Genomic DNA, 17,216 nt, shown 5'->3' on the forward strand with positions numbered 1-17,216 from the left:
GCAACTTTCCAACTTCTAGGGAAAACACTAGGCTAGAAATGTTCTCAAGTTCTTCTCTACTTGTGGCCTCAAGAAGGGGCTGGGAAAAGAATGAGCTATTAGTTCCCTGAAAAGTCTGCAGTGCATCAAGTAATGAGATTGACATCCCATTGTTCGGCTGATGCCCATAGACTACAAAAGTATTTGTCTTACCCATTGTTTCAAACACTTTGGAGTCAGCAGTCGAGCCTGTTGGGGATAAGGATTCTATGAAATATGATTATGAATCAACACCATACACTTCCTAGAGCCAACATCCTGAAATGTGTAAGCTGGTAGTTGGGCTCCTTAAATGAATACAGCTGTGACTCACAGTTCTAGCAGAAGCATTCCGAAGAAAGCCTACATACTTACAGCAATCCAAATTACTCTTCAAATGGAATTTTAAGTTGGTTTAAAATTATAACCTACATGCCACAAAGGGTTAACTTGGCTTCCTTCCATCCCCCCTTACTTCACAGCACCAGGGTTTGGAAGAGAGGGATGTGTCATTCTTAACCTATTCCATCAAACAAACACAGAGACTCCAGGAGAAAGGAGGTTTGAGAAGCAAATGAAATTTAAAGAGCCAATTTTCAGCGGGCCTTCATTCTGAGAGTTGGGCTATTTTTGTCCTTGTTTTTTAGCAGAAAATCAGTTCCTGCCTTTATACCCAAGCATTTGTGAAGAGGATGGCAGGGGAAGCACAGGCACAGCTGTCCAATTTACATTCACAAATGCAGGTGTTGCTCAGACACAAAACAGAGGTCAGCTGAATACTGCTCCTAATTAGCTACCTTTTCTACCAGGATTTTTCTTTGTAAAGTTATGCATGTAATTTGGGTTCAACTTAGAGACCATTTTTAGATCCCAGCATGCTATCTACCAAGAAGCGGGCTGTCATTATAAAGCACAATTTACAACATAGTTAATTTTACATGTTTTTTTAGATTCTACATTATACCTAAGGCAAAATTCTGTTCTGCATACACATTATTCACTCTGTTTTCCATCCACTTCTCAGTATTTAAAAGTGTAGAATTTAGCCAGAAAATCTTTTATGTAGGAATGGGAGGAATTCTGCCCTCTAAGATTAAGCAGTCCACAATTTTAATAATGAGGACTAAAGACTTTGTTAAATGATACAAGAACAGAAGTAGCTATTTGCTATTGTCTTCAGTGAGGAACACCCTGGGGCTTAGTACAGCAGTTCTTAGAAATGGCAGGATGGAGACTGGTATCTAATACAATCCATTAGGAAACCCAAGCCCTAAATGAAATGACCACAAAATCCTATCAGTTAACAGAAATGCAGCAGCTGTACATGTTTATTGTAATACAATAGGATATTGTTGCAGAGATAACACTCTTGAAATTAAAAAAAAAAAAAGAATCCAGCAAGCGATGTGACCAGTTTATTTCTCTATCTGAAAAACGAGACCGTCTAGTGGGGCAGAGGTTTGGAATACATAAATAAGCATGAAGATTGCAGAGACGACAGGTATTGTATGTACACTAATGGGCTGGGGGGGTCAGCCCTCAAAGTCACTGGCTAAACTTCAAGTCACTGCCGCTCCCAAGTTTTACAGGATATTCAAAGAACTACCCCAATAACTACTTGCAGGAAGTGAAGAGTAATGGTCTTTCTCCCTTTGCTGATTTTAGCTACTAAGTATCCCAAATACTCTTATCTTGGCTCCCAGTTATCCATTTTTCAAAACTGTATGCTATGGAATTTTAAATTCAGTTTGACCTTAAACTTTATAATTATAAATATGTATATCTTGTATATATGATATGTATTATATGGACTTTTTTTCATATTGAATCAGATGCCTTTTATCAAAGGCTTAAAAAGTTAGATCACTATGCAAAGTGCAACATGTATTACCAGGATTGTGACAAATTTATCTTGCCTGATTTTATTCACTACAGGCAGTCCATCAAGATTCAGACCCATAACCCTTTGGAATCATAGAAAGACAAAACCCATGTTCTATAGCCATCTTCTGGGATGGAATGCAAAGCATTTTGTTGTGGTAAGTACGGCTTTGAAGATGAAAGCTCTGGGCCCACTCTTGTGATTGTTACCCCAGTGCTCAGCATTCAAAACGGGAGCCCCAGGGTCTCAGAGATCATTTTAATCCTCAAATATTAAAACAAAACGTGTCTCCCATGCGTTGTTCCAACCACCCTCCTCTAAAGCCTCACCAGCCCCTCCCGTGAGGCCCCTCCCAAGGGAAAGTGAACTGTTGACTGTCCCAAAAGAATTCCAAATTCCTTACTTGTCTCCCTGTTCCAGTGAAGATTATGAGACTAATTCTTAGAGACTGCTACTAAAATTCCACCTCGCTGAATTCTGCAGCCTAATTCTTTTGGCATTATGCTTTTTGGCCGAATGATGTGACCCAAATTTGAAGGAGATAATTTGCTGCAACAGTGCTTCTTGCAATGCAGTGAGCCCCAAATTAGCATTTCAGGATTGGAAATATCAGACTTACAAAAACAGTAACTGTTTGCTTCAAAGAAGGACAGATTTTGATATTGTATAATGGAAATGCTTAGCAAAATGTGGACGATTTTATGAATTAAGGAAGATTTGCAGATCAATGGAAAATCATCAAGAACTAGCAATTGACTTCAATTATTAGTGGCAGAATGCAATAGCGGTTCTTAAAAGATTAGGAAATTAACTGAGTGTGTATGTTGATTGTAAAAACATCATGCATTCCATTTCCCATCAATGGTGGCTAACACTATTCTAAAAGGACACTTTCAGATCTGAGATGTCTTAAGGCAAAACAAAAAAAGAAACCATAACCATGGCTGTTCCTGTGTTCACCCACCATGCTTCTCACAAACACTTCGCTGTGTGAGCTAGGTTGGTTCATATATTCATTATTTCATCTTCTCTCAATATCAATCAATTTTATTGTAAGGTGTCAAGAAAAACTTGACTTTTTCCTGATTAGAATTTGTAGGTCGTATTTTGGAAAGAGCCGGAGCAACATTCACCTTGCAAACAAGTATAAAGCTAAGCGGACTAAAAGCTTTCTGGCCATGCTTCTGTGGCTAGTTTTTCAGCCTCGACAGGAAATTCCTACCACTTCTCTTTCACAGACCCTCGTCTAGTACTCTACCGCCAGAGAGACACTGTCACTTAGGGTACCGGCTGCGACCACTGCGTCTTCATCAGATTCATTCACCCTCTCAGAATTCAAACACCAAGACAAGAGAAATTGAAGGACAGGTTACACATTAGAAGGGGGCTCTTTAATCCAGAAGGTTAAGTATGACAGAGAAAGAGAACAGACAAAACAGAAAGAATCAAAGTACGGGGTGCGCAGTGATTTCAGCTAGAAGCTAAGAGGCGCATGCGCACGGGGCGGTGAGGCCTGCATGGGCCGCCTCTCTCTACGGTGCTCTTACCTTATTTCTCTTGAAGTAGGCTCGTCGGCAGGCGGCAAAGCACTTCTCGCTGCAGAAGCTTTTCACCTCACTTCCCATACTCAGGGAATAGCGCTTGATTCCCACTTTCTGGCACCAGGCACACATTATTTGTACATTTGACACATCATCTTCTATAATAAAAGTATAAGAAAAATGTTCATATCAGAAGCAAACATCCCTTCAAACTTAGACACACCCTGAACCTCAGAGAATTACTTGAGGTCTGATCTTAATTTCAGTACCTCACCACTTTCTGACCTAGGAAAATAGGCAGCTCTTGGTGGAAAGACTTACTGCTTTTCTCTCTCTCTCGTTTTTCTTTCTTTTTTTGGTTGGCTCCTATGTTTCCAAAAGACATCATTTATTGAAAAACCAAAGCATGACTGCAGAGCCATGAGGGTTCCCAGGGCTTCTTATCCTGGTACAAATGCTTGTTCTGCCTGGTTAAACCAGGCTCTGTACTAATGAAGCTTGGAAAGTGACTCCTTTCTTCAAGGGTACTGCTGACAGCCTACAAGATCCATATTGAGTGGGTTGCCCAGTGCTAACCTACAAAAGTGATGTCCCCATGTGAATTGGGACAGTCAGGAGCCAGGCTCAATCTTGCTGTGTTCCCAATTACTGTTACATGAAAGGGGGTGTTGTTGACTCTTGCAATATAATGATTTCCGGGTGATATAGGGTCAGTCAAAGAAAGGAAAGGTGTGAGTGGCCAGGTTCTCCAGAAGGAAGGCAGTATCCCAGCTCACTCAGCAGTCTGCTATGAGACAGCCTTCCCTCACGGCTATCCTTGGGGAGGCGCAGGACTGATTCAAATTCCCCTCCAGGTGATGTGGTTCATGGTCCTTGGATGGAGGAATGGTAATGGGGGGTGTCAGCCATGAGGCCTGAGGTCACTCAGCTGCCCAGATCATTCTCAGCCACTGGTGGTCCTAGTAGCTTCTGTAGCACCTGCTACCCACGTCGTGGGAACACTTAGATTAATGTTAGGTGGTAGACAGATATTTTCAATATTTTAACTATTGTATTTCTTGTCCTTTGTAAGAGAAAAAAAAAACAAATTTAACTGGCACAACAAGCTCAGAATATCACAAATATTATTGCTTAAGACAAACAAAGGCTTTTAAAGTGAGTCACTTAATAAAATATATTGAGTAAATCATAGTGCAGGTGATAAGATGCTGTAACAAAATGTGATGGTGATACTCAAATGACTGGAGTCAGGGAAACACTGGAGTATTTACACAGAAAATAGGAGACGATTTCTTAGTGGAAATCTAAGGAATATTTCCTTGCTACCTCCTAGGGGGCTCTCACTGTATCTTACGTTTCCATGGTCATCCCAATTGACCGTGTGCGTGTGTGTGTGTGTGTGTGTGTGTATGACTGATTGCCACTATTAGCCATACCTCTTCCTCCTTTATGGATTTTTTTTGTACTAACCCAAACTCATGCTCCAGACATGGGTGGCAATCATAAAATCCCCAACAAGCTCTGGTATAGTGTTGTCTGATTTCCAAATAAAATCCCCCAAAGACTAATTGCTAAGCAAGGCCTGGTTCATGAGTTGTTGACATATTCATGGTTCATAGAGCCTGTCATGCAATCATTCCATTTCCAGTGGAAAAGATTTGGTTTGAGGCAGTATGGTCATCAGCCTGCAAAATTAGAAGCAAACTAATTTGTAGTGCAGTGATATGGCTCCCCCCCACCCCCCGCCAAGTGTCATCACTCAGAACTCTGGGTAGCATTTTGTTTACCTTAATGGAATAAGTATTGTCATTTTAATGATCATTTTTATTTCACAAATTACCTGTTGTAATTGATTGTTAATTATCAAATGAGACACTATAAAAAAAGAAGCTCTGATGTTAATCAAACATTTTTGATAAAATAACTTCCTTTAAATGGAGTCATAACATGAATTCAAATGTCATGCAATGACTTTTTAATAATGTATTCTATTCAAAGAAAGCTTTATTTATATTTTGTATGATTACTAATATGGCACCTGTCTACAGATGTTTTACATGGTATGAAAAATTAACAAGACTCTATAATTTACCTTAGAGTAGGGTGGAGTTTTAAAATTAGATTAGAAAGAGTATATGTAGAAAATAATCATCTATCATTACTAAACTAACTAGCACTAATAGTTTCTATTTTTCCAGTTAGCTACTTTAAAATCTTAAATTCCTGAAAAAAAGATGATACAGCAGAATTCTCACAAATGATCCACTGGCAAAAAGCTTGATTCTGGTGAAATCTGTAAGGAAAAAAAGATTTTACGGGGGAAATTATTTGGCCTCAAAGTTCAATGAGGAGACCCCACTTCCCCAGGAGCCACTTTAGAACATGCATTAGGTTTCCCCTTGAGGTTTCTTCCTTCAAATAGTCTGATTTGGAGGGATGTGGGGGTAGTGTTTTAGTCCTAGATCTTTAACTATCATAGACTAAAAGCAAGATGATAGAGGGTAAAGAGCAAAGCTATAAGAAGGCTGGGCAGCTGGCCTGAATCCTGGCCTGACCTGAAGGAATGACGCCCAAGGCAAAAAGGCCACTCACAGGTCTGTCTCATATTCACTCCATCATCACCACACAGTCCTACTTGTCTTTTTTAAAGGAGAGGCAAGGATAGTTTTTTACAATAGAGCTAACAAATAAAAAGTATAATTTTAAAGCAAATTATTTTTATAAATAATTTGTACTACAAAGTAACGATATGAGAAAATGAGACAAAAGAAATTGTGCACTTTTGTATCTGGCAGTTGGAAAACTCTTAGAATGGTACTTAGCATCTGTCTTGTTAAATAATTCAGTATTCTCTTCCGTTTTTCATAAAATTGTGTTTCATAAAGGCAAACCCTTTGGAAAACTGCCATCAGATATCTCCTGTTCTGTCACCAAACTGTTTTCAACAGCTAATGCTCCAAAGAAGAGTCAGATAAAGGGATTATTCCAAAAGTTCAAGAAAACATTTTCAGATATCTCAGATGTTCGAGTCTTAGTAAAAGTCATTTTTATTAATATATTTAAGAAATAAGAAAGAACTTTGGTTATTAAAATTAATATTGTCAGCTAAAACTTAGCTGAAAATTCTGCCACCAGACATGAGATGGTACCCCATCTTAAACAGCATGTCCTTACCCCTAGAAAATGAGCTTTTCTTAAGTGCTTAAAGCCAAAATGTATGTGTGCATGCTAAGTCCTTTCAGTCATGTTTGACTCTTTGTGACCCTGTGGATTGTAGCCCACCAGACACCTCTGACCATGGGATTCTCTAGGCAAGAATACTGGAGTGGGTTGCCATGCCCTCCTCTAGGGGATCTTCCCGACCCAGGGATTGAACCCAGGTCTCCTGAGTCTCCTGCATTGGCAGGTAGGTTCTTTAACCACTAGCATCACCTGGGAAACATTAAAGCCAAAAGAATTGGTTTATTTTAACAATCACATCTTTTTCTAAAAATCTGAAACCCAGGAATTGTGTGCATGCTTTACATTGGCAAAACAGAAGGCCCCAGCCCTTTAGTCTTTTGAACCTTATCTGCTTTAAAATTTTTTAATTTTAAAAATATTTCTTCAAACTAGGAAAACCTGATCTCTTATATCTAGGCTAAAATCTGGGTCATTAGAGACAAGATTACCCCCCCAAAATTCTTGTAACAGATTTTTCCTTTATAGCCATTATTAGCCTGAGTATTTTTCATAATGAACAATGCAGCAACAAATGCAAAATACTTACAGCTTTAAATCACATTCCCATAGTGAATAATTTATATAACATGATAAATTCTTCATATGATAATATCATATAAATATGCATCAGTCAAAATAGGCATGTTTCAATTAATCATGAAAAGTTTGTACCACCTCTTTAGGATTTAATTAAGCAAAATGTTTAGGGCATATTCTTTCCAATCTAATGTTCAAAGAGCTATAGAACATTATTCTACTTTATATCCCAGAAGGAGAAATCTAAATTAATTACTCTGAGATAAAATCAAAATTGTATTTATTTATCACAAGGCAGAGAAGTATGAAGTCAAGCATTTCTGGAATGCCTTGCTGAAGTTGAAAAATTACTTATCTGGGGACTTAAAAATAAGGATGGCCTTGGTCAATGCCATTCTAGAGGCATTTTAATTGGTTATGAACATGCATACTAGCTTACCTGACCAGAGCACAAAGCAAATCAGGAGGGCCTTAATGGACCCCAAGTGATTCACCACCCTTTTGTAACTTTCGTGGGAATCTAAGACTGAGAAAACAAATCTAAAAGTATCTGCTGGTGCTGTTTCTCTCCTCCAACAGTTCCTAGAATGCATATGTCCAGATAATCATTTCAAGACTTGAATTATGTTTGAAACAAGCTGGAAGACAGCTTGAAGTGATTCTTGTGTGTTTTCCACACTATGAATGAAAGCACAGGTAACATTCAAACTATTTGTTGGAGAAGTTACACTTAAGAACAGAATAAATCATGGCCTGGAAAGCAGGCAAGAAACTAAGATTAAACTTTGCTTTCTTTGAAGCCCTTCTTGGAATAACTGAATTTCAAAAACCTTAAGGCAATCTAATTTAAAAGTCTCTAGAGTCCTACAGAAGCTCCTGTACAATTCTTGTGTTCTAGAAATAAACATAAGGGAGACCAAGAGAAAATCTGGACCACTGAACCAAAAGGATGATAATTATGGCTAGTAATTATTTCGTATTTAATAGGTGCCAGGCACAGTGCAAAGTTCTTTAAATCCATCATTTAATCTTAATCACAGCTACCACCCCCCAGGCAGGTAGGTACCAACAGTATCCCCATTATGCAGATGTGGAAAGTGAGGTTTAGAAGCCAAGTAATTTGCTCCAAATCATACAGTCATTACATACCAAAGCCAAGATGAAAACCGGGGCATCTGACTCCAGGGCCCAAGCTCTTTATTACTACACCTTAGAGACCACAGTCTTTCTAAATGGGTGAGATTATACACCATCCACACAGACAACCTTCCAAGAAAAAGACTAAAAGCTGTCACAGATTCTGCTACTTGCACAGCACACTGCTCCATAACACTACTGCTGCTAAGTCACTTCAGTCGTGTCCGACTCTGTGCGACCCAATAGATGGCAGCCCACCAGGCTCCCCGTCCCTGGGATTCTCCAGGCAAGAACACTGGAGTGGGTTGCCATTTCCTTCTCCAATGCATGAAAGTGAAAAGTGAAAGTGAAGTCGCTCAGTTGTGTCCAACTCTTCGCGACCCCATGGACTGCAGCCCACCAGGCTCCTCCATCCATGGGATTCTCCAGGCAAGAGTACTGGAGTGGGGTGCCATTGCCCTCTCCATAACACACTAATAGACAAAACGGAATCAGAAAGGTCAAAATGTCTTTGAGGAGGCAGCTGAAGTGTTAATCAATATTTGTTGGTCGATTTTTTTAAGAAACAAGTTAAAGGCCCACAGTGCAAGCCTATGCTTCTTTATGACTATGAGACTTGGATTTGCTGCAAACATTCTGTCTGCACCCTCAAGGGCCACTTGAACATTAAATGATGAGACAGAACCAATATACTTGGGTCTCACGAAGCAGTCATCCTACTCACAGGCAAGCAATACTTTTCTCAGCTTTTTCTTTTGTAAGGAGGGGGATCAGGAGCAGGACATGGATAAGACTGACTTTCCATGTGGGTGAAGTAGGGAACCGCTTATACATGTGTAACTTTGAAGATTCCAATAAGAATATTCTAGCTTCAAAAATTATCCTTACCTACTCACAGAAATCCAATTCTACCATTATGGAGTAATTTCCTGGGCTAAATATTTCTTATAGTCCATTAAAACATGAATTCCCTGAAAGCAGTAAGGCTCAATACATATTTATCTATAATGATTTATGCTTTAAAATGAGTGATTCTTTCAGAAGAACAAGCTTTCACAGAGAATGGAGAGAAGGGCTAAGAACAGAGCTCCATGAGAAAAAAGGAGGGCAGAGATGGGAGAAGCTAAGGGCACAAGAAGCCTCGGCTCACTACTTGGCTAATGTTTAGCCCTGGGTATAGAGGTAGAGCTAGCTGAGGACCAAGTGAAGGCAGAGTGGCCAAAGCCTACTGTCTGATCATACTGCAGCATAATGTCAAATATTTTCAGAATGACTGTTAGATGTGAAGAAGAAGAAGAGAAGGAGAAGCTGAAGGAGGTGTGAAGAATGGCATATAGCTAGGGATCTCCAGAAAGAAAAGCAACAGGCAGATCCAGTTATTATAGCTCAAGGGGGTGACTGTTTTTAAGCAAATGAGGTAACAGATACCTACTCCTTTGCAAACTTAAGTCGCTATTATTTGAAAGACAGTATGATAAAGTGTGGAGAGAGGGAGACAGAGAACACAGGTGAAAGTACTAATACTGCCCCTTCCAGTTGTGTGACGTGGGCAAGTCACTCAAGGAATAGTAATACCCACCTTAACTCTAGCTGTGCTGAGGATCAAATGAGAAAAAGTAGGCACATTCCCCATGTAAATGAGACTTCCTTAAAATTACTGCAATTAGAGCCATAAGCTGGAGAATCCCACGGGCAGAGGAGCCTGGCGGGCTACAGTCCATGTGGTTGCAGGGAGTTGGACACGACTGAGCGACTAAGCACAGCACAGCACAGAGCCATAAGAAAAGGGTAGGTGATGGCTGTATGCAGTCTGGGAGGCCCAATGAGTAGGTACCAGCCCCTTCCATCACATCCCTCCCACCCAGTGGATGATATCTATAGACCCAATATCTCTGAATACAAAGAACAACCCAGTAATTGGTTAAATTTCATTAACTCAGACTATTTAAGAATAAAGCCATTTAATAAAAGCTTCACTTACACTTATTCTTTTTAAAAATTAGTTAAATTAATAGTTGACAAGGTGTTGCCAAATATATCACTGTACTGCTAGATATTCTATAATTAATAGATGGGAATTATTTGTAATTATTACATCAACTATCCATACATGGGTGGATCTTTCTACACACTTGAGAAGTTTGCTCTTTTAAAAAGTATATAGTAACAACTGAAAATGTCTGCCACCTTGGTAACTGAACTATCAAAAATTGCCAAAGAATAGAGTCTGAATTAATAAAATTTTATTGCACTTAATTCTCATTAAAAGGAGAGATGCAATTAAATGATAGTGGTTCCATACAGTTATGATTTTTTATAGTACCTAAAATAACCCCCATTTTTCTTTTGGAAGTAGAATTATCTGAAGTGATTTCAAGATTTAAAATAGTCCACATCCCTTCAAATTGGGTAGCTATTGTTTAGTCGCTAAGTGGTGTCTGACTCTTTTGCAACCCTATGATCTTGTAGACTGCCAGGCTCCTCTGTCCACGGGATTTCCAGGCAGGAATCCTGGAGTGGGTTGCCATTTCCTTCTCCAGGAGATCTTCCCAACCCTGGGATCGAACCCGTGTCTCCTGCATTGGCAGACGGTTTCTTTACCACTGAGTCACCTGGGAAGCCCAAATACAGTACTTAACTCCAAAATAAAATTTAAATTGCTATACATAAACTAAAATTTGGTTCCAGTATATAAAAGGAAGGGCTTTTCTGGTGTGGAAGGGCCCTTCTGGACTGCTGTGGTACAGTCCACAGGGTTACAAAGAGCTAGACACAACTGAAGCAACTTAGCACACACACATATAAAAGGAATGAGCATATTATACAAATTATATAATATGTATACAAAGCATTATATACATATTATACAGAATGACAGGAAAAAGATGGAATCATAGAAGCATATATGATAACAGATATAAAGAGCTAGCCAATGGGAATGTGCCATATGACTCAGGGAACTCAGACTGGGGGTCTGTAATAACCTAGAGGGTCAGGAACAGGTGGGAGGTAGGAGGGAGATTCAAGAGGGAGGGGACATATGTACACCTATGGTTAATTCATGTTGATGTATGACAGAAATCAAACCAATATTGTAAAGCATTCAACTGATTAAAAATAAATAAATATTAACAAGAACTACACAAAAGATTTTTTAAGTTTGCTAAAATATGTGCAAAGTACAAAAAGTTAAAAACTAATAACATTAATTTTAAATTTTCTAATGGAACTTTTCTAGCTAATTTAGAATTATTTATATATATATATATGGGGATATATATATATATATATGACACATAAACATACATATTTGTCAAAGATACGGCTCCAGAATGAATTAAACACTTACATCCAGGTGCAGGTCCCTGCACTAGGTTACTGGTCAAGAATGCTGAGTTGAACAGGACATGACCCTGCTCCCAAGAGAACAGACCCAAGAAGTCTGTGCCTCATAGTCTAAAACAGGAGAATGTGGGAAGACAGGGTTCAGAAGCCTGTTAAAGCCCAGAGAACACAGCTTGTGAGTTGGGCCTTGAAGAGGGAGAAAGTTCAAGAGAAGGAGGCACAGGACAGAGGACCAGCAGGAGCCAGGGAGTGGCAGACACGCTCAAGGACTGGGAGAAGCCCTGCAGTCCCTCAGTTTCTACAACTGTATGAAGGGAAAAGTCAGAGATGAGACTGGGACCGCTGGGGCCTGCATGAAGGGTCCCTTAAATATCATCTTGCTCTGGGGTGGAAGGGGCTCCTCCTCATTCCACAGGTAATAAGGAGCTCCCAAATGTTTCTTAAAAGACATGACAGGATCAGAGATGTGCTGAGAAATTCAGAAAGGCTGGACTCGCGTTCCACATCTTAGAAACAGGCAAGAGAAGAGCAGGCACCACGACTCGTTCACCTTTGTGTGTTCAGTAACTAGTACGTGTCAATGCTGAGAGTATGTTGAATGAATGCATAAAAGCATGGATGGACGGATGGATGGATGCAGAGGAAAGAAGATGAAGTTCTGAACCTATACAGTAACAGTACAAATGAAAAGGAAAGGATAGACTTAAGAGACTTCAACAATCACAAAAATGTAGGAATGTAACTCACCCAAATTCAGAGAATTCATCTCCCTGTGAATCAAAGCATATCAGAGGCAAGTCCAAAGAGTTCTTTGTGAAAACTGACTCTGTAGTCAAATTCAAAGTGAATTTGCTTTACTTCCAGTGTCCCTTCCTTACTCATTTTCCCAATATTTGAAGAAAGAAAGTATTAAGAGGAGAGATCCCATAAAGTCCCAAAGTAGTCATTCCCTCTTGCATACCACGCTACACTTGAATTCTTTAACAAGACGCTACTGAGTACACGTGCCTGCAGCAGCTTAACATTAAGTTACTTTCACTGATTAGCCAGTGAAGGGACGTCTTCTAAGTCTCTTCAAAAACCTCACCTTCACTTCTCAGTACTCACTGTAGAAAGTCTGTCTTTCCTATGTACCCACCCTAAGAAGGGGGAATAAGAAAGGAAGAGGGTAGAACTTAAGAGGTTAAAAAAAAAAAAAAAAAAAAAAAACAAAAACCAGAATTCTCGATGCAACATTTTCTAAAATACACCCCCACAGAACACTAATACCATGGGATACTTAGAGCGGTGTTATTTAAAACAAAAAAACTGCCATGGTCAAACATGTATGGGAAGCATTGGGCCAAACAAAGCTAAACAACAAGCTCTTTGCTATAAGACTTCTGGGTTCTACCAATGTGTCACTAGGAATCTTCAAGAGGGAGACAAGAGTGTGCTGTATTTCACAAATGTGACCACGGACAGGTGTTTTCAGAGAGAATCCACAAGACTGGATTTCCAAGGACATCTGCCTGAGATGTTCTACAGTCCTGCCCTGTATTAGTGCCGAAGCATGAGTGCTTCTGTGTGGGTCGTTAATTACCAGGGAGGTTTCTTCTCTTCTGCCCAGAATTTGGATCCTCCATTGCCAGCAGCTCTGTCTGCACTGAGCAAAAGGACAAGGCCAGCCCCGTGGGGCCAGTGCTAGGTGTGCTGAGACGTCCACTAGTCCTCAGTAAATGCCACCGGTCTGAACAAAGACACCCGTGGTCCACTAAGTCCTATGGTGTCTGCTACACGCATCATATACAGAGAAGGCGACCCTTTCTCCTGTAAAGTCCTACAGAGAAAAGGGCAGACATCAATAATAAGGCAATGGGAGAGTAACACCACTCCTAATAGACCAAATAATTCAGGTTCACTGGGTAGTTGCCATGGACAAGAAACACGATGAAAATCTTGTCCCCCATCCCTGAGTCCTCGATTAGACCCTCTATCCAACCTCAGGTGCTCTGGGACGATTCTGCTGCAGTGATGGGTTTGCTCTCCTCTGGACCTCTCTCTTCTACATGACTCAAGTCCAGGCACCAAGTCTCAGCATCTAGCCAACAGATGCACATGATTAAGGGAGCAAGGTCAAAAAGTGTGCAGCAGCACATTGATCACTTCTGGAAAAGCAATTCCAAGCCCCTGCTCTACACAGAGGGGTATCATCTCCAAAGAAAGACAAATAGCAGCGTATTGGGACTAAAGGGCCAAACTGCTTCATATAGGACTTCAGGATAAGAAAAGTATTCCCATTACCCACTATTTATCTGAAGGGCTCATTTCTCCTTCTGAAATCTGGCTGTCCCATTAATTATGCTTAATGGGCCTCACAGCAGTTGACAAATCTCCCCAGAGGGGAAACCTTCATTGTAGACAAAGGATTCGTTTATTTACTCAACTTTGTGTCAGACACTCTACTAGGGTCTGAAAATACACCGGCAAACAAGACAGACTCGATTCCAGTTCTCAAGGAAGCTGTCCATGGCTGCCCCTAGCACAAAATGCCAACAAGCAGTAGAAAAGGACTGTGGGAAAAGCAAGCCTGCTCCCCAGGGTTCTCTGTCACCACCCAGGGGTCACAGAAGTCAGGCATTCTTGGTGACCACAGCGGGGGTATCGGCAGCCCCAGTGTGACTGACCAGCATGCCATGTTCCACCTCTCGGCATTCCAGGTAGTTCAAACAGGCAGAGTACCTGCTGCAGCTACCATCCTAGGGGACAGGAACTGACAGCCTAGAGACCGGGGGTCAGAGGGACACGCGGGGAGGGTAAAGCCTTCGCATCACACACTACTGTCATCTCCTCAGCCCCTCGCCTTCCCTCCATGACCTGAACTGCAAGTTCAGCAGACTGAAGAGTGGGAAGAACCTTCATTGAACTAAATTTGTTGAAAGAAGCAAGATGAACCTGCTGGAACACTGTCAAAAAGATAATTTACTTCCCTCTTCATCTTCCAATCTTTGAAATATTCGTTTAGATTTCTTGAATGAGAATAATGAGTGATTGCGGGGCTCTCTGAAGGGGCCCCATGCCAATCCCTGTTTGGAAATATCATGAGCCATCACGTGCCCCCAAACAGCCCGGCGATGGGAAAAGCAGAGGGTCACACCCACTGTAACGCTGCAGAGTCCTCTCTTCTCTCTGCATATTCCCGTTGGGCCATATCATCTACACACTCCTGTGACTCCCGCTACCATCCATAAAGATGAAGATTTCCGAATCAATACAGTTACTACTCAGTTTATATCCAACTGCCTCCCAGCGTCTTAACCTGTCACATCTAAAGCTACATACACATCCCTCCCATTACCTGCCCCTTCAACCTTCCCATAACTTGTTTCCCATCTCAGTTCCTGACCATCCATGCAGTTACCTGCAAGCAGAAATCTGGTTACCTTTCTTGCCCCTTCCCTCCCTTTCACCTCCTATATTGTGATTAATTATCAGGTCCCCCTAAATATTTTTTACAATATATCTATTCATTCATTCAGTTACTATTTACGCAGTCTAATTACATACCAGGCACTGTCCTAGGCTATCCAACACCCACCACCATGGAGTTTACTGCTGTCCATTCCAAGGAAGCCACCAACACCTCTCGCCCATACTACAGGTGGCTTCCCACTTCAGTCCCATCTAGCTCATTCCCTTCACTGTGGAAATGAGGAATTCTTCTGAAGCAAATCTGATTAACTGCTTTCACCTGCCCCAAACCCTTCAGTGGCATCCCCTGCCCTCAAGAAGTCAAACTGTACCATGGCTCCCATGCCCAGGACAGCCTCTCAGCTTGTCTACTCTCTGGGCTGTGCCTCCTTTTGTTTTCCTTGAGGTGCTCTCTCCTCTGAGCCTTTCCATGTGCTGCTTCCTCCCTCATGTACAACCTCAAAATCCTTAGCCGATTCGTATCTTATCTTAAATCTCCTCCTATGGAAGCTCTTCCTGCCCCCAAACCTGATCAGATACCAAAGCACTCTGGACTTGATCATCATCAGACCTGATTGAGTTGTGTTTTTGTTTTGTTTTTTTTTTTAATGTCTGTCCTTTCCACAAAACTGTGAGCCAGTTAAGACAGAGACCGTATCTGTCTTGTCCACTAGAAGGAAATGTCTGACTTTGGGCATCAGCATAAGAAGAAAAAGCAGAATCCTTACTAGACGCACTTTGTGTAGTTGGATGTCCAGAGTTGGGGCAGGAGGTGGGAGAGGAAACCAAGAACACCCTCTTTGCTAATCACTCAGAACAAAGTTGCCTTAGAAGGAAACACCAATGAAAAGCCCCCAAACAGAATGCAATGGTTATTTCCACTCTCCTTGGCCAAGCCCATGAACTAAGCCTTCTCAATTTAACAGAAACTTTGAGAAGTCAGCATTGAGAATGTCCCTAGAATAACAAGAGTTACCAACTTAACCTCCACTCCTCTCTCTTAACCAAACTTTATTTATACCTTCAAATAATTAATTTCAAACACTTCAGTCAAGTCTTAATTAATTCCAGAAACACACCTACCCTCTACAAGCAAGGGCAAGGACAGCTGACATTTCCTCTTATTTCCTGTTAGCATCTTAGCACCTTGGTGACCTGAGGCAGGGTGTTCTAAAATCCTAGCTTGGTCATACTCCTCAAAAGAGTTTATAAAATGCCAAGAAAAGTTCCAGGCTGCCTCAGGTATCACAGAAATGAGTGGTTTAGAATCCATGTTTAGATGGTGTCCTTAATTCTGCCATGAAAGCAATTTGGTGACCTTAAGAAGCTCATTTAGCCTCTCTAGCCTCCTTTTCCTCATCTGTAAAAGAAGAAATTTCCATAGGTGATCTCCTAGGTTCCTTCTAACTAAAAATCTAGGATTCTAAATTTCTCAAAACAAAGATCCATTTAAAGGAGTGCAGCCAGGGGATAATCTTTTTCCTTTCGTTTCCTTTCTTGAATCCCTCATTTAATTTCTTTCTTTTTTCTCCTTCTGTATGACCATAACTGTTGTCCCTTGCCCTTATAGAAGAGGCTTAGAAAATTCTTTGGCTGATGGGACAATTTTAGAAGTGGACCTTTCTAAGCTCTCCAATATTTGTGCCACCACAAATCTGGTACCCTCTTTTTAATACTATATTACATTTTCATGTTTCACTTTAAAGAAATAAACATGAATAAAATTCTGACTTTTTATATTATTTTCCATTAATTTCTGACCTTTCAGTGTGAACCTCCACACACATAGTATTTTATCCTGAGTCTTCCCAGAAAACAGAATCTGAGACAAAGATTTGCATGCATGTACTTTACTGGGCATGTGATTCCAGGAAGACGTAGGGGACAAGGGAAATGAACCTGGGGAGCCAAAGAGCCAAAGTAACAATGTAATACTAAGTTGGCCACTATTAAAGGACACTGGTATTCAGTCAAGAGAACATTCTTTGGAGTGTGAAATAAATTTCATAACTCTTTGAAATGAAAAAGAAAATGTTAGTTGCTAAGTCGTGTCAGACTCTGTGACCCCATGGACTGTAGCCCAC

The 17,216-nt window shown here is 40.7% G+C and overlaps 1 protein-coding gene across 3 annotated transcripts in view; it reads right to left on the minus strand.

The window, feature by feature from the left end:
- SOBP (sine oculis binding protein homolog) overlaps nucleotides 1-17,216 on the minus strand; it is a 165,962-nt gene that overhangs the window by 118,526 nt on the left and 30,220 nt on the right. For all 3 annotated transcript variants that reach the window (XM_055535285.1, XM_055535283.1, XM_055535284.1), the window contains exon 4: nucleotides 3,448-3,599. In XM_055535285.1, coding sequence (XP_055391260.1) covers nucleotides 3,448-3,599 — 152 coding nt within the window. The remainder of the gene's footprint in view (nucleotides 1-3,447; nucleotides 3,600-17,216) is intronic.

Source organism: Bubalus kerabau, chromosome 9, assembly GCF_029407905.1.
Source record: "Bubalus kerabau isolate K-KA32 ecotype Philippines breed swamp buffalo chromosome 9, PCC_UOA_SB_1v2, whole genome shotgun sequence".
NCBI lineage: Eukaryota > Metazoa > Chordata > Mammalia > Artiodactyla > Bovidae > Bubalus > Bubalus kerabau.